The sequence below is a fragment of the Festucalex cinctus genome, chromosome 6 (assembly GCF_051991245.1).
Source record: "Festucalex cinctus isolate MCC-2025b chromosome 6, RoL_Fcin_1.0, whole genome shotgun sequence".
NCBI lineage: Eukaryota > Metazoa > Chordata > Actinopteri > Syngnathiformes > Syngnathidae > Festucalex > Festucalex cinctus.
Window position 1 is genome coordinate 9,402,507 of NC_135416.1, and position 25,505 is coordinate 9,428,011.

The 25,505-nt window shown below is 40.0% G+C and overlaps 1 protein-coding gene across 2 annotated transcripts in view; it reads left to right on the plus strand.

Moving 5' to 3' along the window:
* The first annotated feature begins 1,378 nt into the window (after positions 1–1,378).
* Positions 1,379–25,505, plus strand: part of tnrc6c2 (trinucleotide repeat containing adaptor 6C2) — a 120,608-nt gene continuing 96,481 nt past the window's right edge. The window contains exons 1-3 of one of the 2 annotated variants that reach the window (XM_077525764.1): positions 1,379–1,431; positions 1,511–1,577; positions 12,449–12,521. In XM_077525764.1, coding sequence (XP_077381890.1) covers positions 12,485–12,521 — 37 coding nt within the window. In that variant the 5' untranslated portion in view covers positions 1,379–1,431; positions 1,511–1,577; positions 12,449–12,484. Of the gene's footprint in view, positions 1,432–1,510; positions 1,578–10,349; positions 10,520–12,448; positions 12,522–25,505 lie in introns of those variants that run through there. The other variant, XM_077525765.1, reaches the window with a different exon arrangement.

Below are 25,505 nucleotides of genomic sequence, written 5' to 3' on the forward strand. Positions count from 1 at the left end.
CATTGCTTGTCTTAATTGCAATTATGTTACAAAATGTCTTGTGACTTTGAGTCAGGTGATGTGTGATCGCTTTTGCTCAAAAAAGGCAACCATATGATGACAGAAAAAATGACGAGTTGTGTTGCTCAAGTGCAGTAAAAAACAAACAAACATACATGTACTATCCAACTGTTGATATTTGGAGAAATGCATTGTTAGCATATCTACATGTATATCATCTTAAAAGGGGACAGCCTACATTTTAGAAATTGCACTCTGCTGTGTGCTCATACAAAATTGAAACAAAGACATTCCTGCCAAATCTAACATCAGGTACCTTATGAGTCTCAGCTGGATCATATTCTTTAATATTTAATATGAGAACAAAGCTCATATATAGTGTTCTCCCCATTTAAAAAAAAAAAGGAAAAAAAAAAAGGGGGACATATCTTTATGGGTGTTCTTTTAAAATAAGATCATGCTTGAAGAAACAAGTAGATAAGCCCTTGACGGTAATAAACACCTTCACTGTCTCACCGTCGATGTCGTTACTAGGCAGATTTTTGTCTGTTCTGGCAGCCAATGAGCCGCCGGGCTGGCCAGACAGCCAAGCGAATGACCTGGTAGATTTACACTCATGAAACGGTTCACCATCTGGATGGTGAGCCAATGCCTGTCTGTCTGCACCAGCCCTGATTGAACCAGTGTCTGGCTGCTGTGCAAATAACAGATAGCAGTGTGCAGTTTGGGTATTAAATGGCTTCCAAATAAGCCACCAGTCTTTTTGTTTACTGTGTTTATTGTATTTTCTGCCATCACTATGACATAATACACGACACCAAATACACAACACACTTTGTTCAAATACCACTTTTATCGTTTAGTTTGCCACTTCAAAATAGTAGACGTATAGTGTATTTTAAACTGTATTTAATTTTTAGTAACAAGATTATCAATATGACTTGAATTAAGACTTGTTAAACACAATGATTTGAACTCGACTTGCTTGAAATTTAGTGGAGAGCTGACCCGACTTGACTTGAAATCAAGTCACCATGTCTAAGGACGTTTATTTAGGGTGACCATATTTTCGAAATTAAAAACTGGGGCAGTAAAATTTTGCTGAAAATCAAATATATACTAAATTCTCACCAAAACATATTTATAACCGATTTAATTGCGACTCGTCAATCTGGTGACCGTTGTGTTGTTTAGCTAAAGCTAAATGGGAATGCTATTTACGAATACTCTTTATTCATTAATAATTTCCATTCGTTATTTGTTCATATTTTACTTTTGAGTAATATATATTTTTATTTTGAAAACTGGAAGTTTATTTTGTAAAGAAACCGGATGTATTGCTCAGAAATGCTCATTCTAGCATAACGTCACAAATAGTACCGAGTACTGGCTTTTGATTTCTCCCGTGTAGATGTACAACAAGGGAAAACAGTATGCAAACTAGGTTGATTTCTTTGACACATAACATTTATTTGTCCGCGATTGTAAACCCTTTTAAATTTCATTTTAGACGTTCGAGAACTCACAAGGAGGCATTTGACTGCCCAGGCTTTTCGGGTGGAAAACCACCGTCCTTGGTAAGCTAGTTCTGGAAAATTGTCTGATTGTGTGTATGGAAAACGCCATAAGGTGAAAAAGGCTAAGCTAGCGGCTTTCTAAAGTGCACATTTGTTGTTTCTAGAAAATGTATTTTTAGTTCATGACCTAAAATGGAAAGTTGATTTGTTCCACAAAAACAAGCACTCAAGTCACTTTTCATAATTGTGATTTGAGGTCAAATTTACTCACAATAGAGGGAAACAAGTTTATTTGAAGTTATTTTAAAAGGTTAAAAGAATACTACACATTGAAAAGGTGAGTCATGTGAATTACCTTAAAGGTAATGTGTCCTTTGTAAATTTGAGAATTCATAATTCAAATGGGGTTACATTATTGAAATCCATTGTAATTACTAAATGTTAAAATATTATGACTGCCACATGGCTCAAAACCGGGATGCCGGGATGGGACCTGTGTAAAAAAAAAAAACGGCGACAAAACATTTGGCCTGGTAAAAATCTGCCAGGACTTAGGACCCAAGGTTGAAAACTGTCCTAGTTAAACCAGAGACGTGTGGTCATCCTTTTACTAATCTTCTGCCCAGACCAATTCAAGTCACTCTCTGACACACGGCATGATGGCATCACTGTTTTTATCCTCAATATGCTAATTCATCAATCCATCTCCCCATCTTACTAATTTGGACTTCTCTTGTTTTCAGCCATGTTCCCGCCCCTCCAAGTCCACCAGCACCTCCCCTCGCCCCAAATCAAACCTCGCACATCTCCTTTGTCCTGCTCCTCTGTCTTGTTTTTACCTCCTCCATGCCTCTCTGACACCAGCTCCCAGTGTGTGAGGCGCGAGGAGGGGTGTGGACCACCGCCCCCTTCCTGTCCTCATGCAAATTGGCTTTGATTAAAACTCAGCGACGTATTTTATTGAAGTGACCGACGGGGGTAGAGTCGATTGAGACGACGTAGCTCTCCAGGGAGGCCGAGGTTGTTTCGCAGAGTGAGGGCTGCAAACGACAGAAACCAAAGGACTATCCTGGGACAGTTTTAGAGACAGTTGGGCTTCGCACTGATAGAGAGTGTGAGTAGATGTGCGTTGGCTGTTGACAGCCAGGTGCAGTTGACGATGATGTATAGATAGACTCATATCAGCCTTCAAGGTACATTGGCATGTTTGGATGATTGTGATGCTGCCGACAGTTGACATGACAGGCTGCCTCTGTCACTTAGTGGTACTTTGAAAAACACACTTCTGCTCACATTGACAGGCCACTGATGCAATATTCAGGAACTGATTAAAAGCCAAACTCGCTGCCAATAGTGAAAAAAAAATGCACCACTCTTTCACTGATGAGGCTGGTGAACCTTGGCATTTGAAATGGTCATTTTTGGGACATAGGAACTTGACCAAGTAAATTCAGATCATAAAACTGCCCACTCATGTTTCTAAATTAGCCATTTAGCATGACAGTTACAACGGTTCCCGTGCTTAACCTGTGGCTATGACTCTGAAACAAGTGGACTCATCAGACCGCATGTTCTTTTCCCAGTCAATGTAGCCTATTGACCCTTACTCATGACCAGCTATCTGGCTGTTATTAGAAAATACTCATGCGTATCATACCTATGAACATGGCTATAAGTGATCCATACAGTTGATTATTTTTACAATTTAATGGAACAAAATCTTCTCTTTCCAGACATTTAGTAAAATCCCATTAGATATCACAGAGACTATCAAATCTTAAACATGGAGTGGGTTTATCATTAACTCATTTGCTCCCAAAAACGTATAAATACGTTCTATTTGAAACGTTTTAAATGTCCCAAAGACGTGTTTATACTTTTTTTTTTAAATGTTTTTTTTGTTCTGTTTTGTTTTGATGCTGGAGCATACAGAAGGCTTTGATGCATCCTCTCAACTGCAAAGAACAGTTGAAGAAATTGTAGTTATTAAACAAACGGCCAGCAGGTGGCAGCAGAGCAAAGGGGATCAACCAGGGCCATGTTGAAAAAAACTAAATTACTCAGAATTCTAAATAGATTTGTGAATGATGATGAAACTTAGCTATATTCTAATGATAATTGTTGCAAAAGGGAAACAGATAGAATTGTACTTTATTTCCCCCCCTGATGAATATATAGAGCTTTTCTAGATATTGCTGGTATCAGGATGAAACCTCATTTGTAACAATTTGGTAAATTTCGTCATTTCACAAATCTATGTGCTACTATTAGTCAGTCCACATGTGTGGGTGTTAGTTTTACAAATTATTGTTTTGAAAATGGCGAGCGCTCTTTGAAATTCTTTTCTCCTGATCCTTTTGGAGTTACAAGGATTGTTTCAGTGATATGCAAAGAAACATTGAAACTGTTTACATTCTGTTTTCAGAAGCAAACAGTGATTTGCTCCACTTTTATTTGTGAACACATTAATGAACTGTTTAAAAAAATGTCCCCTGACTACAGATTATGCTTGTTTATGGTTTGAATGTGGATATGCAGGGTTGGACTGGCCATGTGGCATACAGGTCAGATTGCCCGGTGGGCCAATGTGGTGCTATTCAATTATTATTTTCCTCATTTTACCTCGAGAGACCGGCCCACAATTTAGAAGGAGCAGCCTATTCATCCATTTACAATACAGAGAGCAAACTGAACCAATAAACATCAACGGTAGAGCTACACAGTAGCTAAGGATGGTCAGGAATCGGGCTGGATCTATTCTAGTTGGATACGTGGCTGTAGCCCACCTCCCCAAAAGCCTGAAAAATCCTAAACTTTACAAAAGTGAGCCGTAACCATATAATCCATCTTCTTTGTGTGCCCCTTTGCAAAATGTTTCAGCCATCCTACCATTTATTTTGGATATGTTGTGGATGCCGCCGCAGCTGGGCAGAGTGATGTATAGATAGGTGGACACCCTCTGAGGTCACGAGGTTGGCGTTTGAAGGATAAGGGGGAGGATCCGTTGGCACACAGCCAGCTAGGAGTGCAATTCAAAGGCACACGCTCTCTCGGCATAATCAATCAGAGGCGGCGGAGGACGAGAGTGAGTGATTCTGCCTTTCTTGACAAGCGCTGATTGTATTTATGCAGGAATGGGAGCGAGGAGGGAGAGACATTAAAAGGGATTGGCTAGTAAGACGTGGGCAGGTGCAGGATCGCAGTAATGGGGCGGCCCCCACCCCCTCCCCTCCCCCCCTCTACCACAAAGCCAAGGACATACAGCCAAGAGGAACTGATTGAATGCCATGCCAATAAAAAGAAACAGTTTCATGCGCCATTGACTGAGTTGGCATCCTCACAGTCGTTCTGTGGTGAAACCTCTTCCGAGGTCACCATAACGCGAATCACATTTTGTTCTCTAAAGTGTGTCCTTGGATCTGATTGTTGTCCTTTTTGTGTTCCGTCTGCAGGCCGCTTTTGATGTTTGATGTGCGGGGAGACCGGCATAATCATTTTGGAGTGTTTGTTTGGATTCAAATCAAAAGATGAAATTATGAGCCACAATAGGTGGGCAACAATAATCTGATTCAAGGCAGCAGTGCGCATACAGCTCCGAAGATTGCGCTTTCATTCTCTCTGTCGGTGGCGCGGCGTGTCCCGGAGCCAGCTAATAGAATGCTTGTCTTGTATCTTCTCAGCCATGAACTTTCCTCTGTCACAATTACAGTCAGTCTGGATAGTGGATACCATGTTCGCATGGCAGCCAAATGCGGCGTATTAGCTGGGATAAAGCGCTCGGATGCATTTGTTGAACTTCCTTTATTCGCACGCCGTGATAAACATGTTCTTACTGGCAGGTCTCGCTATTTTGTGTCAAAACATCAAAAGTTAATTTTCTCGCACATGCTGATAAAAGTCAACATTGTGTACATTTCAAGCTGTTTTCATCCCAGGGTATAGAAGTGTGGATTCATTTTGATATTTTCTCAGAATTCAGGAATTAGTTGATTACTAATACTCATTAAACATGGATGATTTTTTTCTTTTTTTAATTGAATAATTAGGTCTCTGAATCTTCTATGCTTGTTTTGATACACACCAGTTTTTTTTTTATTGAGCAGAATTAGGCTGCACACAACTGAAGTGTTGTTGTAGTTCTTAAGCTAGCAAACTAGTTGAGAATTAATCGAACCATATAATCTTCTATAATGTCAATGTTACCTTTGTAAAATGATTTGCATTGAAACTGTGTAAAGCAAGTAGTGAGTGAGTACTGTATGGTAGGTTTGCCACTAGTACACTGCCCCCTGCTGTTAATCAATAGCAGCAACATCTCCAGCTCCTGCCAACAAGTCCAAATAAATAAATAAAACTCTTGTCAGTGGTGACATTAATGCATACACTGATCCACAAGCCCGTCTGAGACCTCCCACTCCATCCACATCTCCTCGCACGCGCCTTCTCGACACGTTATCAAATCGCTGTTTTCTCAGGGAAAATATACGCTAAGCTCACCTTATTTACATTTATATGATCAGATTTTCCACCCTATAGAAGCTATGCAAATGTGCCCTTTTCGCGCGTCTTCGTCACTGTGTGTAGATTTGTAGCAGGTGATGGAGGAAGGTTATAAAAAAAAAGGGGGGGGGGGAAAGAAGTAATAGTATTGCCCTCTAGGAGAACAGACCTGATGTACGACTTCTGGACCTCATGAATTTTGTAATGATCAATTTTGTTTGCTGTCGGCCCTTCCAGACGTATCAGGACATTTTGAGCAACAGGGATATACAACATGAGATTGATGTACACCTGAAATGTTCATCCATCTTTCTTTCCTCAAATGTATATACAGCAACTCCCCTTGGATCTTTTCACCACCGTGTTCCTTTTCCCCTCAACTTTGCGGCCTTTAAATTTCACCATCAGGTTTGTTTTGATGATGTGACGAGGCTTTTGCAGGCTGTTTAACATGTTTATGTGCTGAATGTGTGTCCAGAGGGTGGCGGAAGGAGAAACGCACTTAACTGGTGAAGATTGCATTCGGTCAGCACATTACCAGGGCTTGCTTTTATTCCTCAAGATGGGGAGGCACGTTTCAGCCAATTACAGCCCACTATTCAAGTTTCCATCTCCAGCCTGGACTGGATCACAACTTTTGCTTGTCTGTAGCACGCTGTGGCCCCCTGTTTGATCAAATGCTGATGTGTGGAATATTCACGAGACACGCCAAGCGAGAACTAATAATATAATTGACGTAATTAATTTTCTCCCCGACTGCGCTTTAACTTGAGTGTTGATACAAGGATGCAGAAGAGAAATCATGAGCCGAATGCTGGTGATTGAATAGTGAAGGCAGGTTGGAACATACGTATCTACATTTCTCGTGCAACACTTTGCCTCATTCGCTCTTTCATCATCGGACCCCAGGCACATGCACACACATTTTGGAGGGACAGGAAAAAAAGCCTACCAAAAAAAATGTGGATTCATCATTAAAATTAATTATCCAATTAAGAAGAAAAAACGACACATCATCAACAGTCAATAAACATATTGACAAAGGAGGTGAAGGGAAGCAACAGTATATTATTGTCAAATAAATTACTTAGCAAAATTTACTGTCACCATTATATTAATGTGGTGCTTTTCTTATAGTACAGAGTAGGGTTGTAACGATATCCAAACAACACGATATGATATTATCACAATATGAAGCTCTTGGTACGATAATTATCACGATGTTGCGGGGAGGTTCGCGATATTAAAAAATAAATATAAATAAAATAAATTAAAATAACAGTAAATAAATAATACATATACTAAGAAAAAATAAAATACATTAAAAAATATTGTAAAAATTTAGCTCATATTTAAAAAACACACAAAGTGTGCATTTGTACATTACAGCATATTTTTTACGTGTCCCTTCATCTGGCCATTAGTGTGGATTTTAAACATAGAAGGGCCAAAACATGCCTTGTGAAAATTAAACTGGATAAAAAAAAAAAAAAAAAAAGCCACCAGAGGGTGCTAGAATGCACAAATGGAAATAAACCTGAGTTTTTAACAGATGTGCTGCTTTTCATATCGTGACATGACGATGACGATATATTGTGGCAGTTTTAATATCGCGGTATCACAATATTGCCGTTATCGTTACATCACTAGTACAGAGTAAGACTACAGCAGCTCTCCCCCTCTGACAATTTATTGTCAGTAGCTATACAGCTACATAGGCCTTTGAAAAAAACTTGCATTGTTTAAAAAAAAATAAATCATAAAATACACTAACAATTTACAAATATATATAAAACAATGGGGGCAATCAAAACAAGTACTTAAAAAAATCAAGTAAATAATTATTTTTAATTATTGTTTTTTTTTTTAATTATGTACTGAGTATTTGTAATTAACTTAGAATGTTAATCCTCTGTGGAACAAACAAATATTACAACAGCTTTCACAGCTTGTAATTGTTTTGAAAATGTTCTTCCTTTGTGTTTGCATGACACATATGTATTATACTGCCCTCTTGTGGCCAAGGTGGACACACCAGAAGGCTCCGTACAATAAATTGAACTAAAGCATTAAATTGTGACACATAAATTGTTTAATGCTTTATGTTCTATTTAATGAAGTTATTGCTCCGTTTTTTTTTTTTTTTTTAGTGTTATTATTGAGTGCCATGTTACACATGACGTTACGCCAAGAGAGTTGTACCCTCATCCGCCCCACCTTCCCAGTCCCTTTCTCTCTGGTTGTGTCCATCCTGATGTTAATCAGAAGGCCTCAGTCCATCGCTGACAATGCTTTAGAGTTTTATTGTTACCCCCCAACCTCCTCCTCACCCTCCCAGTCTGCCCCCGCCGGCCTCCAATAGGGAGACATCAATAACCCTCCCCCGTAAGCACACACTCGGGCTGGCTGTACGTGCCACAGCCTCCGCGGCCCTGCTTGCTCTCGCCTGGCATAGCCATCCATCTCTCCGCACCCACCCGGCAAACGTCTCCCCATCCCCCGCTATTGCATCTTCTACCTGAGCGCATTTGTCATCCCGTCGCTCTGTGAGTTACAGCCGATGGGCAAGAAGAAGAAAAAAAAAAAAAAAAAGAAAGAAAGCTCTCTGAGGCAATATGCAAACATGCAAAAAGGTAGGTTGCCCTGGCAACAGCTCGGAGGTTATTTCCAGCTCTGATGGAAATCAATGTCATGTGCCAGGCAGGCAGGCACCTCCGTCCTCGGGTAAATTAGAAAAGGGTGGGCGGAGGGAGAAGCTAGAGCTTGGAAGGACAAAGAAAAATGCAGAGAAAAGAAATGTGAACATTAAGGACTCCTGACTTATTCTAATATGCGGCAGGCGCATGCAGGTATCATTTGGCCAATGGGTCATTTTCACTTTCATCAACTTTTTTCCTTTCCCACTCTGGTATTCGGCATACGCTCAGCTCTGCTCGGTGGCACCTGCCTTCACTGGCTTGTTTATTCACATAAATGAAAAACAAACTCCTCGGCATGCGAATCTGAAAGATAAATAAGAGCAGGGAAGGAAGCGACTTGGTGTTTGTGTTGCTGTTTGCCCAACATCGTCATTTCAACGACAAGAAACAATATCACCCGGGAGCAGATATTGTGATTTTCTTTCATGAAGATTACCGGCGAGTCGAAACAAAATATTCATTCAGTTTGATCACATGGCCTTTCGATTGTCAGTGTGCAAGAGGAAGGCTTTGCAGTCATGTAACATTGAAGCATACAAGGTTGCTGATTTGTGAATTTATGTATGCCGTTTGCCCTCCAATTGATTGGTCACCAGTCCGGAAGGACAACCTTAAATCCGTGACGTTTCAACAATATGATAAAATACGGTATGTTTTGTTATCAGGCACAAAGTAATTCACTCCCATTTTTGCATTCCATGTGACATAGAATGGATGCTATAAAGCTTACGATTTTACTGACAGGTCCATAATTTCTTTGCTCCCAAAAACGTATAAACACGTTCTATTTTAAATGTATTACGCATCCCAAAGACGTATTTATACGTTTTGTTTTGTTTTTGGTTGTTGTGCTGGAGCATACAGAAGGCTTTGATGCAGCCTCTCAACTGCAGAGATCGGGTTGGAAAAATTGTAGTAATTACAAAAACGGCCAGCAGGTGGAAGCAGAGTATAACAGATCAACCAGGGCCATGATGAAAATGATGAAAACAAGCTGTTTCCCCACAATTCTAAGCAGATTTGTGAATAATGATTGAAATAATAGCTGAAAAACGGAAACAGATACATATATATATATATATATATATATATATATATATATATATATATATATTTGCTTTTTGCTTACAGTAGGACATATAGAATAATCTTCCTAGTTTGGAATCGAATAACCCATAAAGTCAAATTGACATCTTAAACCTATATAGGCACCAAATGAGCACATGATCTGACAAGCCTTCTCTCAGGTTGCATTATGCACAGAGCATCCAAGCCAAGCTAATAGCTGTGCGTCCTCATTTGCATCTTAACATGGCGTTCACACTCCAGTTGGCACGTTGGCAACCCACCACTTATCCCATTACACAGTGTCACTGATTGCAACATTGTGGGCTGGTCAGCTCATCTCCCGCTGTAATGTACTGAGTGTTAGGATTTGGCTCTACACAGTTTACATGAATATGCTGACAGTGTGTGCGTGAGAGAGAGAGAGAGAGAGAGAGAGAGAGAGAGAGAGAGAGAGAGAGAGAGAGAGAGAGAGAGACAGCGAAAGAGACGCATCTTCAAGCTAGTTTTACTTTGCTAAACGTCTGAGGACAACACGGTCATATCGAATTTGTGTGATGTTTGCGCTCACGCCGACGGCAACAGCCCGCACATGAGGCCTTCAAAGTTCCATGTTTTTACAACAACGGGGTCTCGCCATCTTCCTGCACGACGTCTCTGGCATTTCTGTTAAGCCTTGTCATCAAATGGCCGCGTCAACCAGCTTATCCCGAGACTGAAAACTCGCTGAACTTTCATGTGAGCACAGCATGTAAACGTTGCGTGTCACACTCGTCTGATAAGATCTTTTCTTTTCCCTCCGCACATCCTGTTTTGATGTGTTTTCTGTGCGTTGGCGCCATACACAAAGCATGAATATTCATGCGTGCGTCTGTATATATGTATCATGATGATTTCCCATCCCTGTCATCAAGTTATGCAAATCACATCCTTTACATCTCCATACGCTCACCAACATGGCCCCACTTTCTCCTTAATTAATAGCCTCGAGAAAATGATTTTTCTTCAGAGGAAAATCACAAGACAGAACTGTTGTGGATTTTAATTGGAAGCGATAACTCTTATCTATTTTGAACGGATGCCGTAATAGAACAAAATGGAAGACGCTGATTAAAACAACTGGACCATGGCGCTCACGCAGTATGTTTTCAAATCATTTTATATGGAGGATCAATTGTCATTATCTGTACTTTTGATGACTTTTTTTTTTTTAAGAGTAGAATTAGTTTAACAGTTTATCATGTTTTCCCCATGTCCCTTCATGTCATACCTTACTCGTTAGGTTCCACCTGTTCTTATCAGCCCTGTTCTTTGCTCCCACCATCCGCTTCTGTCTTGTCCAGGTGTGGCTCGTTGACTCATCAGTGGTAACACTTTATAATAACTATCTGTTATAACTAGTTAATAGACCATTAGTAAACTGTTAATTAATAAGTTGTTAATGACTTATTAAATGTTTAACTGTTTGTTAAGGTTTTATAATGTCTATAAATAGTGTAAAAAAAAAAAAAAAAAAAACGTTTCTTATAAGTTTTTTTTTTTTACAATTTTTTTTTACAAAAAAGTTTTTGTTATGAAAAAGTTTGTCTTGCAAAAAAGTTTTTCTTACAAAAAAGTTTTTCTAAAGTTGCAACTACTCCACATTTACTAATATGTAATAAATGAGGAATAGTGGCAACTTATTAGAATAACGTCTCAATAACCTGTACAAACTATTAAGTAATACTTAATAAGTCATTAGTAAGTAATTTACTAACGATGTATTACTAAGTTATAAAATATATTTGTGAATGTTTAGTATACAGTTAACAAGTCATTTAGAGCCCAATAACACTTTATTAATGACATTTTTACTATTTATAGACATCATTATAAAACCTTAACAAACGGTTATAAGTCATTAACAACTCATTAATTAACAGTTTACTAATAGTCTAATAACTAGATTTATAACGGATAGTTATTATAAGGTTTTACCAACAATTTTACCTCACTGATTTCGGTTTGTTACTTTGAATGATTTTTTTTTTTTTTTTTTTTTTTTTATCGTGTTCTTAATGACTATATTACAAGTCAGTGTGCTTTAGTTGGGAAATGTTCATGACAAGTGTTTTAATTTGTTTTCACTAGCAATATGCACAACATACTTAATTTTTTTTTTTTTTTTTTTTTTTTTTTTTTTAAGAGAGTTAGAATTAGCACCACAATCACATTTGAGATGGAAAGCGTTACCTCGGTATCATGCAATTTTAACAAATGCTGCTCCCCCCCCCCCTCTCAGATCAGCTTATTCTAAATGGTGTGCACATTTTTCATGCATTTTTGATTCCGCTCCTTTCAGCTGATAATTAATATTCTGTATCCAATTTTTCTGCGTATTAATACGGTCCTAAGGTCTCCTACAGTCAAATCGCACAGCACAACATAATAGGTTTTTAATAATAAAAAAAAAACCTTTTTACATACATTATGCTGTATTTGACAATGAGTCAAACCGAAATGCTCGAGTTGTATGAACATTGTAGAACTACAAAGACACACTCCACTACTTTATGCAGCCTTTAAGATGAAATAAAACAGATAGCAGGAAGATGTGCTACATTACAAGTCGTTCTTATTTCATCTCCTGGGTAAAGCAGGTGATGATTTTCCTCTTCATCTTCACAGATGAGAAGAAAAGATGAGGAGAGACGAGGATAAGTCATGAGGAAGAGGAGAGTAAAGGGCAAGTTAAATGGAGGTGAGGATAAATGGTAAAGCTGACATTCAGGTCAAGTGCTGATCTGGCATTCCCGTTTGAAAATGCAGCCATGAGAATATGCTCACATGCATGCCACATACCTCTCCTATATGATGAGGATCTTGGCAGATTTTGCATTTCACCACACCAGGACACATCTGATAGAGCCAAAATTATATTTGGAATGTTCATTTTTGTAAGTTCTCAACAACTGGTTGAATGTATACTGTAGGCCTACTTGCATGAAATTTGAATTGTGCCACATCTCCACTATGATGAGCCACGACAGTCTCAAAATGTGGTGTATATGGTAATGGTGCATCGAGCCCATTTCAAGGGAATTCTGATTTTACAGTTTCTCATTCCTCATTCTCTTCATTGTTATTGTTCTGAGTTATGTGTTCAGTGCAACCCATATGTTTTATTTTCTCATACTATCTCCCTCCATTGTTGTTGTTGATGTAGCTCGTTTTTAATAGTCTTTCATCCCTTGTACCGTTCCATTGTTGGAGTTACTACTCGTTGGGTTTCCGTCCACCCATTTTTATTAAGACTTTTCAAGAAATGTGAAAATAAAACTGAATGGAAACGCTAGATATTAGAAAAAGGGCCCAAAATTCGCAAAAAAAAAAAAAAAATGGGTGGATTTTGAAGCGTATCGAAAAAGAAAAATGGGGATTTAGGCTATGAAAACAGATTTTGCGAATAAACGCTGACAAGACCAGATACACGTTGCAAGTTTTAAGCGGATATTACGCCACAAGTACGTTTGTAGTCGCAAAGCAATGTCGTACGGGGGGACAGAAATTAATATAAATAATTAAAGAAGTGAATATTAATGCAATTTTAGATGGAAAACAGCAAAGAAACGCTATGGTTTATCAAAAATCGCTTCCTGGTCTTCTTCTTCTTTTAAATGACTGATGAATCACATTTCTATGGTGTATACCGCCACCTACAGCGGCTTTTCAATATTCGCAAAAAGAAGAACAGATGTCCGTTTTGCGCATTTTCAGTAAATTTGTTTAAAAAATTTGAACCAATTGGATGGAAACCTGATTACTGATGCGTTCAGTGCAACTAGGTTTTAGTGGTTTCCCATCCTTTACCCTCCATTATTATTTTATGACTGATGCATTCAATGCAAGTTTTTTTTTCTCTGCAGTTTTGCTTCTCCAATTGCGATTGCGTAGACTTGATGTGTTCAATTCAGCTCAGTTTTTGCAGTTTCTTGCCCCACATTCTCCCCATTGTTATCCTTCTGACTGATGCATTCAGTGCAGTGGTGGTGGTCTGTGGAAAATCTTACATTTGTAGTTTGAGTTGCGAGGGAGAGGAGGGGGAATCTTTTCAGTTTGAAGGTAGTATCTCATTGACAGACCACACTGCCATGTTCAGTTCATTGCTGTCATTCCTTACATCTTTTGACATTTTCAATTACGTCTGTCACACATCGATAGGCACTTGTCCCCCCCCCCCCCCCAGCACTCTCCTCATCCTCCTCCTGTGCTTTTCTCATACTCTACCGCCTCCCCTTTTTTTTTCCCCCTCACACTTCTATTTACTCTTTAAGTGGCCCACTCCCTCCTTGCTTTGTGTGTTGGCCTTTTTCATATGTGGGGGGTCAGCTAGCCCAGGGATCCTATTACTCCCCCTGCCCAAGACGGCGCAAGAGAGGATGGCCGGGTGAGAGAAGGAAAGGCCAGCCAAGGAGCGAGGCGGGATGCTGTCAGATCTGTCAAGGACTCCTGCTCAATTTCCCAGCTCTTCTTGAAAGGAGGTGCCAACATGCTATTTGGGGGTCAAATCCTGTTTTGTACCCGAGATGATGATAACAGTGAATATAATTGAAACCGCTGATTGGCGCTCTGATCCTTTTATCCAACCATCCTTATCTATCATCGTTTTTGTTTTTTTAAAATATATATGGATATGTGTATATTACACCAATCCGCAGGTGGGTGTATTCCCCCTCTATCTGGCAGCCGTGATGTAATGCAAACGTTTAATGACCTCAGCATAATCACCACCATTATGAAGCAGCCACTCGGCTCTAAAAAGCACTTCATCATCCTCATCAGCGTGTCGTGTTTTCCCTCATTCACACCTCTCCCGTTTCACAAAGTCAGCCAAACGCAGTGGCGCCAAATGACACGGCAACAAAGCTTTGTTTTGTGATCACGTCTGCATGCCGGTGGATAGCTGCCACTAGTGCACCGCACGGCATCCCTGGATCATGTGTGGGCAATTTTGCAGGGGTGGCAGTCAAAGAGGCGCGAGGCCAAATTGCTATTTTTATTCCAGGGATAATCTTGAAAGTCTTTTTTTTTTTTCTCCACTTTCTCCTGTTAACTCTCACCCCTGACCCCATCCGAGGGGGTTCCTCCTGTTGGCAAAGAACAGCGAGTGGTCAGCGGCAAAAAGCTGAATGGGGAACATGACAGGGAAGTAGTTGCGGTCAAGGATTGATTAATGAGCTTTTAATTTAATCAGAGATTCCCATCTCGCCAAGGCCTCTGCTCCTGGCTCTGTAGCAGCTTATTATTTTTTAACAAGTCTGTGATCTCCCCCCCCCCCCTCCCTTTTTTTTTTCTTGGCTGCTCTCCCCATCTCTGACTTTGTGCAGGTTCACGGCCAGCTCTTATCTGTGTCTGCGGCAGGTACATGAACAGCAGGCCGATGATTAATGGAGATTTAAACTCGATGCGGGATGTCTAATCTCGCCCCATCTAAACAAAACTGGCCTCTATAAATACAATTCCTGTGGATAGGGAAGATGCTGTGTAGAAACCAGTTACAATGATAAATCCTCTGTGATGGCGCAGGAAATATTTATATACAGTATTAGGATCACAGGAGTGATGTAGAATTTAGAAGAAAGGCGAGACAAAAATTTAGCTTACAAATAGTCACATATACCTTTGAAGGTACTTGAAGGTATTACTGAAGGGGGTCCTCGACTGTAAGTATTTATTTATTTATTTTCTTTCAGGGGACAACAACGGTACTCACTGGGATGTCACAAAATAATAATAATAATAATAATAATAATAATGAGACCATCAGTTTTGATGTAAAAGATGACTTGATGATCAATCCAACTCAAATAGTGCATATCAAATCATATATCTTTGCATGGTTACTGTATATCTATCAAAAAAAAAAAAAAGATACATTTAGTGCTGACTGTCATGACTGGGTCACGCCAGGGTTAAGTTTGGGTCATGACCGTGAGGTCAGGTGTCTGTTTTGAACTCTTAGTTTCAACTGGTTCTAAGCTATGTGATGTCATGAGTTATGTGATGTCAAGAATCTTTAATCTCTTTTTTTCTGGTCAACAAGCAATCAGATAATTCCATGCCAGTGCTGTTACCCACATGTCACAGCCAATCCGATAAATTCACTGTCTATTTAAGACAAACTGAGAAGTGTGTGTTTGTCAGATTATTACCTCGGTTCCTCTGTGCATCTCAACAGCCCAAGGGGGCTTGGCGTCTCCTGATTCTCGTCTAGTCAAGTTGTTCTACGCCTCTCGATGTCATGTGAATAAATAGTTAAAATCGTATTTGTGTCTGCACTTTTGGGGTCCAACCTCAGCACCTAACAGCTGACAAGTTCATATGTACTGTATTCAAATGACAAGAATCTCATTGCGTCATACCCTCTTGAACTGAGCTGTACCAGATTGAATAAGAATCGTCTTTATTGGCCAAAGTATGTCAAAACACACTGGCAATTTTTCGCAGGTAGTGTGAGACCCACTACTATTACAAGAACGAGCAACTATAACAACAAAAACATTTAGGGGGCAACACATAAACGAAACTGACAAAAATAAAGACAATACAAGAGAGTGGGTGTAATCTTGCATGTTTGAATCATGATCCCACCGAACGAACCGAATCTTTCCACTTTAAGATCGAACAAACGAATCGTGCCTCACCCCATGTATTAAGAGACGTACAACCCTAGTACTTTGTCATATATTCTTTATCCTCTGCCAAGAGTGACTAATATTAGTTCTATACTGAGTTGCAATTTTTATAACAATGAATTGATTTTTTCACAACTTTTTTTTGTTACTAATGTACTACGATTAGGTTTATACAGGCATGAAAACCAAAATTATTGGGAAAAAAAAAGTTTGTTGTTTTTTTAAATTATAAACTTCCCCTTTAATTAAGTACCTTTGAATGCTTCGATTTTTACTTACATAAAATAATGTTGAAGACATTCATTTACTTTCCCCAAAATATGTCAGGTTAAAAAAAAGATGGCATTAAAAAGGCACTGAGTCAGAATGGAGACGAGAGGAGCTCTTTAATTCTTTGTCTGATTGCTAAGTGGCTCAGTCCATTATCTTTACACTGTGAAGAGCTGAACACCATAAAGGTATAATGTGACTCATCCATCCCTGCCGGTTATCACTTTCAGTGCCTTACGTGAGCTGCGGCCCCTTCGGCCCCTCCACCGCCGTCCCGCCGTCCATCCATCTCCATACAGACTGACACCGTGTCGACTTAACATAGCACCTTCACAAAGTGCTTTTCGATTGTTCGCAATGCAGGATCTGTTTTGAGATGCTTTTAAATGTCGGCTATCCGCGAGGCATCTGTGAGACTCTCTCCACGTCTTTTCGTGCATGCTTGTCATTCTGCATTCGCAGTCTCTTTTGTCAGGTCATTTCTCATGTGGTATTCTCTCAATCTGCGACAAGAGGAGGCGTACGGAGGTCCCCTCTGCTATATCCCCTGCCCGACTCCAAGAGGTATTGCCTCTCTTATTGCTACTGAAGAGCCCCATCAGTGCCGGGCGCACTGATTTATGTTCCTGATCCCCTTCCACCTCCAGCTCCTTTCCATTAGTCTATACAATTTTGCCCCCATTGTTCAGCTCGTGGCGTTATCGGCCCCGCGCAGGCCTGTCAGCAGGACTTGCCCCTCACACAATCGCGCCACAAGCGGCGGCGGCGGCGGGAGGAGGAGGAGAAGCGTGGGCAGATAAGAGGAAGAGATGGAAGAGGTGGGATAGGGCGAGTTAGGATGAAGAGAAGGCGAGAGAGGTATCAGGTAGAGGAGGGAGGATGACGATGAGCTGCCGGGCAGCACGTCGGCACAGATTGGAGGAGATGTCCGTCCAAGCTTTTGGTTTTATTGCTTTGGAAAAGGGCAGCGAGGGTGAAGATTGAAGTTTGCGAGGTCGACCGTAATGGTGATGGGAGGGGATGCTATTTGCTTGCATGAGCTTTTCGCTTATTGTGTGTCCATTACCATCTCGCTTTTATTTCTTCAGAATAGAGCGGCTGTTCAATGCGGTGTTTGTCGGGATCAAGCTTGCCAGTGAAACTGCTTATTGTCTCTTTTATCGCCTCAATAGAATGCTTGTTGAAGTGTGATAGCCAAAATCTCTCCTGGAAATAAATAAATGTCAAGTGAATTGCAGGCTGATCAACACACAAAAAATTACCAAACCCATTTAATTCTCACCATTACATCTTGATCCCAATCTGGCGACCGAGGTCGTGCCAGTGGGAGCAAGTGGAGCACTGTACCATCAGATCCATCGGATTGGACATGACAGGACTGTATCACCCAGCATGTGTGGCTTTCTTAATCTAACAGATGGACATGTTTAATATTGTTCACCCCTGGTGAGGTGTGACATATCCTGAGTTCCAGCCAATAAGAAAACATCTTAAAACATAGGTTTTGGGGCAAGGGTCAAAATAAGTGCATTATCACTTAAAAAAAAATAAATAAATAAAAAATAAAAATAAAAAAAAGGTACACAACCAATTACAGTATTGTGTTCCTCCCTAACCTTAGGTTTGGGCCAATTAAAATCTGATATGGTTGTGCCATATTACATAAATATGATATGTCTACATGAATAAAGTCTGGTTATTTAGAACAAAAGGCATATTATTACATGAATAATGCAACCCCCCCCCCCCCCAACCCCCCTCCAAAAAGAACGGGCATATTTTATAGTGCCATTTTCTCGAAGATAAGGGCATCATTTCCACAATAAAAGGCCTATTTCAAAAATAGTTGTAGTTATAATAGCTGTATAAATAAATTTGGTATCGGGCTTGGGCTCCCACCTGATTCGCTATTAGTGTTGACAGTTAGCAATGACTTTTAAATGCAATGAATCATTTCACTTTCCTGAAAAAATAAAACAAAACATAGTATATAGTACAACAAATGAAAATTCCAATTTGATCAAAATAATAAATGGTAAAAGGAGAGAGCTTAAAAAAAAAAGCACAATATTTACATAATTTAAAAACTATTGAAGCGGAGAGAAAATAATTAGACACTTTTATCAGCTGCCTCTCCTAACTCTGGAAAAGTTGTTGTTGTTTTTTTTTTGTTTAAAATGGCTTACTTAAGACAAGATCACACTCGGTATGTGGCTAAACGTAGAATCTGGGTCAGTAATCAACTTATTGTGCCTGTTGGTGTTGCAAATAATAAACCCTCATAGCAGACCAGCTACATCCGATAGCTAAACTAGCAAGCTAGCTCGAGCTAGACGGAAGCTGCGCTGAAGTTAGCTTAATACCCTTTGTTTGTTGTACATGTGTGAGAGTGAGTGAGAGGTTGGCAGCAAGCTAACAACAGAGGCGTTGCTACACTGTTGAAATGGGATTAATTGACCAAACTGCGTAACAGTTTATTTAACGCTCATTAGTTGGCTAATGTATCGATCAGAGGAGCCCGGCTAGGCCGACGCACACTCCCCACATACTTATGTCACGCATAGTGAACTCCTCATTCAAGTGACAACACAAATGACAATATTCTAAGACTTTTTATTCAATTTTGAAAAGTACAGGTGTGGAACAACCCCTGAATAGTGTGTTGAAATGTGACTTTCTGACAGCAAAAATAAGAACATGTTGCAGATGTTTACCGCACTCAATGCATTGTTACACAGATCAAGTCTGCAGGTGAAACGTTTGATGAGGACTCCGCCTTTTCACTTTTATTGCCTTGACGAAAGGTTGGACGAAGCGGAAGCGGGCCGGCGTTCTCGTTTAAAAGCACGTGGGCAGATATTTATCACACATACAACAGCCATTAAATGCTCGACAGCCGATGCTTGAAAGGCTGCCTGCACAAAGGGCAGAGCGAGGGGCACGCGAGCAGAATATGAATGCGTGAGGACGATTTAAAGAAGTTCAGGATCGACGCTGGTCTTTTTTATTAAACCTGTAAATATGTCAGATCATTTTGCCTGACCCCTGTATATGTGTGAATGTGAATGATTATTTATGTACCTTGCGGGCGGCAGTCTAGGGTGTATCTCGGCCTCTCACCCAAAGTCAGCTGGGAAACTTCAGCTCATCCGTGACCCGTACTGAGAACGAGTAGCCTACAGTTCCCCTTTATGTTTTTGACTGTTAATAATACAAAAGACTACTCTGCACAATACTGTCATAAATTTCGAATTAAAGTCAAAAACTGTAAACAGATGCAGTCTTGACTTACACTGCTGCTCTCTCACTGGAACTAAATTGCTCACAAATGACTTTTTTTTTTCTTTTTTTTTCTTTTTTTTGTCTCGCCCCTGCATTTGCTTACAACAGCGACTTGGGGGAATTTCAAATGAATTGCAAATCTCGGCCCATTTGGCATGCAAGAAGCTCTCCTCCTCCTCACTTTTAAAGCGTCCTTATGAGGTATACCTTTTTAACAAGGTGAAGATGAGAAACTGGGATGAAAAGGAGGCGGGGAAGGAGAGAGAGAGAGAGAGAGAAAGAGGTGGGCTGAGGAGGGATGCAGATAAGCTCGCCTGCTTTCAACTGTGGAGAAGTTTTTAATATCTCTAAATCAGAGGCTGGATATTGAAAGTGTCATCTAATTGAAAATGATTTAGGACACGGAGGCTGTCAGGCAATCACGTATAAATTCACTCCTGACACCGACTCCAAAGTCTCTCTATTTCCACGTTATGAGTCATTTGCATGGTGGGGGCTTGGGTGAGTATAAAGCATGCAAATGATACGGAGCGCTGCGCAAGGTGACGTACGCCCTCCTCCTCCATCTCTCTCATTCCCCCTCTTACCCTCAGGAGAAATTCTTTCTGCTTTGCAGCTGCCTTTTGTCCAAAAAGTCATTTATTTCTCCTGTTGTTGGCTCGCTTGCTATTTTACAGCTCGCCGCATAGGTTAGCAAAGAGACGAACCCCCGCCCCCCGCCCGACTGAATAACTGTCATTTCCCATTTTCTGCCTCATGCTGAATGTGGAAGTCATTGCCTTATTTTGTGAAAAGATGGCTGCAGATTGCACCCGAGAAACGCTGGTTTATATTCCTCAAACGTCCACGCAAAACGGTCAATGTAGTTGCCTGTGCTTTCGCACGACACGGGAAGCTCAAAAAGTATGAAGTATGACCTGTACTTTTTTTTTTAGCGTTCAATGAATTCTTGTCTGTGCCAAACATACTTTTTGCATAGCAAAGGAGGATAAATTAACGAGTACTATTTCACGAGGATGTATCAGGATTTGTAACAACAGTAAAGCTATCTTAAAAATGGACATAATTTAGGTCAGGGGTTCTCAACTGTTGCCACCCCAGAACCGGCATTTTCCTTTTGTTGCATAGTCAACCCACAGATCGCCATATTGTCCGCTAGCCAGACCCAATTAGCAGCTAAAGTGTGAGGCAGCTACACTTCTTGTCATTTAGGTAATGTTAAAGTGAGCGAATATTTATTTCTATAAACAAGTGAATGTAAATATGTATTTTTATAATATATTTATGAAAGTTGTATTTTTAAATTGCCCCTTCAAATCACATTTTCCACATGAGGTGACTTTAACTTTTTATTTTGTAGGCTTTGTCAATGTTACGTCTACTCTCTTAAAATTTTTAATGGAATATTATGACTTTTTATATCATTACAATTTTTGTACTTGTAATATTACGTCCTCATTCTCTTAAAATTCTGACCTGTCTTCTTGAATAATGACTTTTTTTTTTTTATTGCAACTTTTATTTCTTGTACCATTACAAAGCTATTCTTTTAAAATTTATGGTCATAATTGCCATAGGAACCCCACTTGCACATAAAATAAAAACACAAATCTGTGTGTAAGTCAATCTGCGGATGCCAAACCACGAATATGGGGTCCATTGTGTTAGGAGTCCGACTTAAAAATGAAAACTTTTGTTTATATCATTTAGATGTTATGATTATGAAACAATTTTCTAGCATATTTACCCACCTGCCCAACAGTCAAATACCAATGAGTGGGTTCCACCGTATCTACACTTAAGTATGTCGAAATAAAGTTAGATGAAAAGGGCAAGCCTTCTTTCTTTTTCTGCAACGTTAGCTATCCCCCACATCCGTGCTGTGCGATACGCATGAGAAAACATCCGAGTATTCACATCCGACCAAATTAGCATCCAACACCTTGTGGCCTTTCGTTGTGGAAACGAGGCTAAGTTATCCCACAGGGGGTAATTTGTATGTAAACATGTGCGTCCTCATCCGTACCCCCTTTGGATTTGTGGTTTCGCTCAATTTACAAAGAAGAACAGCGGTGTGCTATTATCATCTCTGTATGAATCTGTGCATATTAACGCTCCTATGGTTTACAAATACAAGCACCAAGAATGCGCGCGTCTTGATGTCCGTGCTTGTATCCAGTATGTAAATATGTATGCGTGTGTTGATGAGTGAGTGACTGCAGAAGTCTCGAGTGTTACCCAGGGAGATCCCACATATGCTGGCAGTCTTGTTTGTCTACCACTGCTGCTCAAACAATGGCTCCCCGTAGACTCAGACACCATCGAGAATGACAAAGAGAGAGAAGCGGTATGACTCTGCTCAATTATACACACACACACACACACACACACCCAACATTAACACTAGAAGTTGAAGAAGGCACGCAGTCAGTTGCTTTGAAAATGAGTGAAGTAAAAAAAACAACAACAAACAAACTGTAATTAGACATAACACACAAACATTGATGCAGGGACACTTTATCCAGGAGTGGCAGGAAAGCTCTCGATGCAGAAAGGTGATCAACCTACTTGTCGATGCGTTGTGTCTCTAAGGTAATTTTCCATGTCTCACAACAGTCTTTAGAAAATGAAAGTTGCATCAACCTTGTCAAATATGCAGTTTGTTAGGCCACATATTTAAGAATCATACCACTGCTCAGGACTTTTCTGACATTTGAATCGTGGCTTAGGCCTTCCTGTGTGGTTTTTGCGAGGATTATCTTCCTCCCGTATGCCAAAATCATGATTTCAGCCAAAGGTTTTAGCTCAAACGCAGACCTCTGAAGATGAAATGTCACTTCGCCTTGCCTTTCTTTATTCGACTAAGAACAAGTCACACTAAAGCAACAACGATGTGTTGAACGTGCGCTGTGTTCAAATGAGCATTACATTCAGTTGTTAAGCAGTCAGTAAATAAAGTCTAGCTAAGCAGTGTCTCAACACCTTTGCTTACTTGCTGTTGGCCTCTAACGTCATACTAGCAAGGGAGCTGAAATGCGAAAACACCCAGGTTAGCTTAGCGCTAGCTAGCAGCTGATACGACACAAGTGAATGGATTTAAAACTGATCCAAAAGAACACCCTCGACCCGGGTTCTGCCGGTGGCCAGTGTACAGTAAGCGATTCTGGATGTAAGACAAACTTATTTTAAACTGTTAAGTAATACCTTTCTGTTGGTTAGCGCAGCTGTGTTAGCACGTCGTTGGTGTACATGCCAATACATTTCTGAAAAAAGTGAATATAAGGTTTGGTAAAGCGCTTTTGACAACATGGTGTAGATAAAACACTATATAAGTCCATTTACCATTATGACCAAATTGGATGTTTCATTTTATATTTATCATGTGTTTTTTGGCTAAAGTACAATTAGTAACCAATTCGAGTTGATTCGGGACTAACTGCCTCAATGATAAACACTGGGTGCGAGTCCAAGCGCCATCTCTAACAGAAAAATAAAATAAAATGATGAACTGCTAGTCAATCAGGTAGCCATTGGTCATGCTTAACACTTTGGCTAATGTTAAATGCTATTGCTATCTTGGTTCACAGTTCAACAGCTGTAAACAAATAATACAGTACACTGACCAGATACGCCAACTTCCATGCTCACCATTCTCCAATTATGTGCTGTGTGTGTACAGTGTATGTGTGTGTTCGGGACCCATTACAGTCATAGTAGCGTATGATGAGTTGAATAGACTGCAGACACAAGTGGATTAGGACTAATGAGGACAGGCAATACCTCATGATGGATGGCAGCGCTCACACTGGGCTGCTTTGCTTTCTAGCTTGAGTGTGCTGAACATGCTAGTGTGGTTATTCCTGTTTGTCTCGCAGGTCCATTATTGCCTCCAGCCTTTGTGTTATTATTTTGTTCAGAAAATTGGCCCCAAAAATGCAGGATTGGAGGTGTAAATTTCACACCAAGCAGCATAAAAGCTCACACGTCAGTAGAAATGTTTATCTTGTTCTCGCTCTTTAAAAAGCTATTGAGAAGGAAAAGATAAACGGGATATTGTAAAACAGGGTACCAGTGTTTCCTCAGTATAGTTGACTCATTCACTTGGCAAACAATAGCACCCAAAGCGAGGAGGCATGCAAGTGGCGGCTGCTTGTATAGTCAATGGGGCCCTTTTACAAGCTATTTAAGGGGATGAAAGCGAGTCCTTTCAGCATCAAAAGGGTGTCAGTGTGTTTTCAAAAGGTGCTCCAGGGCCATTTAGGAGCGCCGGACGAGCTGTGCGCTTTGATTAAAGCGCCGTCGTGCAGAGCGGAGGCGACACTTAAGTGACTTTTAATGCCCCTTTTCCACTGTGCCGTATCTACACAGCTCTACTCAGTAGTTGCTTTTCCACTTTAGAACAAAACTGGACTTACCGAAAATTGCACTGGACGTACCCAACACACACACACACACACATCCCTCAACCAATAAATAAATACATAAATAAATAAATACCACACTTTTTACATCTTGTCAATAACCCGTTCAAAACGTAAATATTGCAAATATTGTTGTTGATGTAAACGCACACGAAAACACAAATATGCTCTTAATGTTTTGTTTTTGTTTTTAACTTGAATAAATCATTTTCTAACCTGTATATTCGGTCATATAAACTAACTATATTATAAAAATATGAAAAATTGAAGAGGACATACCTAATAATTATCATTTGAAATATTTTATTACAGCAAATGTTCCCACAGTTACAAGGGACAACAAAGAAACAAATAACACTAATAATAATAACAATAAATTAAAATGTAATTTTAACTGCTTTATTTGAAATTCAATTTTGTCAGTATTGGCGTTGGCCGAGAAAAATTGCATTTTAGGGGGTACTCCGACTTATTTGGTATTTTACAAACTATTTTCAAGCGTTCTTTTTTTTGTTTTGTTTTTTGGCCCCAGGACAGTACATTTACACAGAAACAGCATGTTGAAGTATTTTGTATGTGGATTATTTAAAATTTGATGGGTGGGACTTAGGCTAATATATTCACACATGGAGCAGAGGCACAATATATGCATATAACCCAACCTGTGACAAATGACTTGGGCGGGATCCCTTTATGTCAACAAAACAAGAAAGAAAACCATAACACACCAATTGTCATCCGTGGCAAAAAAAAAAAAAAAGTGAACATGTTCTGGCCAACAGGTGAGCTCATTTGCATGGCCGCTTTGTTACATGCCACCCGCGTGCAAATGGATGCTTCCCGCCGTAGAGAGTCCAGTAATTAACCCAACACAACAACGTCGTCATCCGGTAATTGACCTAATTGTTGGGCTTGTCAGCTCCTGTTCCACACGTTAAGCAATAAATATGCAGGGTGTCATTAATCAAAGCACTCACGGGGGAGCAAAGGCACTCCGTCTTATTCTTGTTTGGCTGTCTGTTCCAAAGGGTCCACCAGGGCTTGTATAAGCCCACATTTCTTCTTGTCTTTTAATCT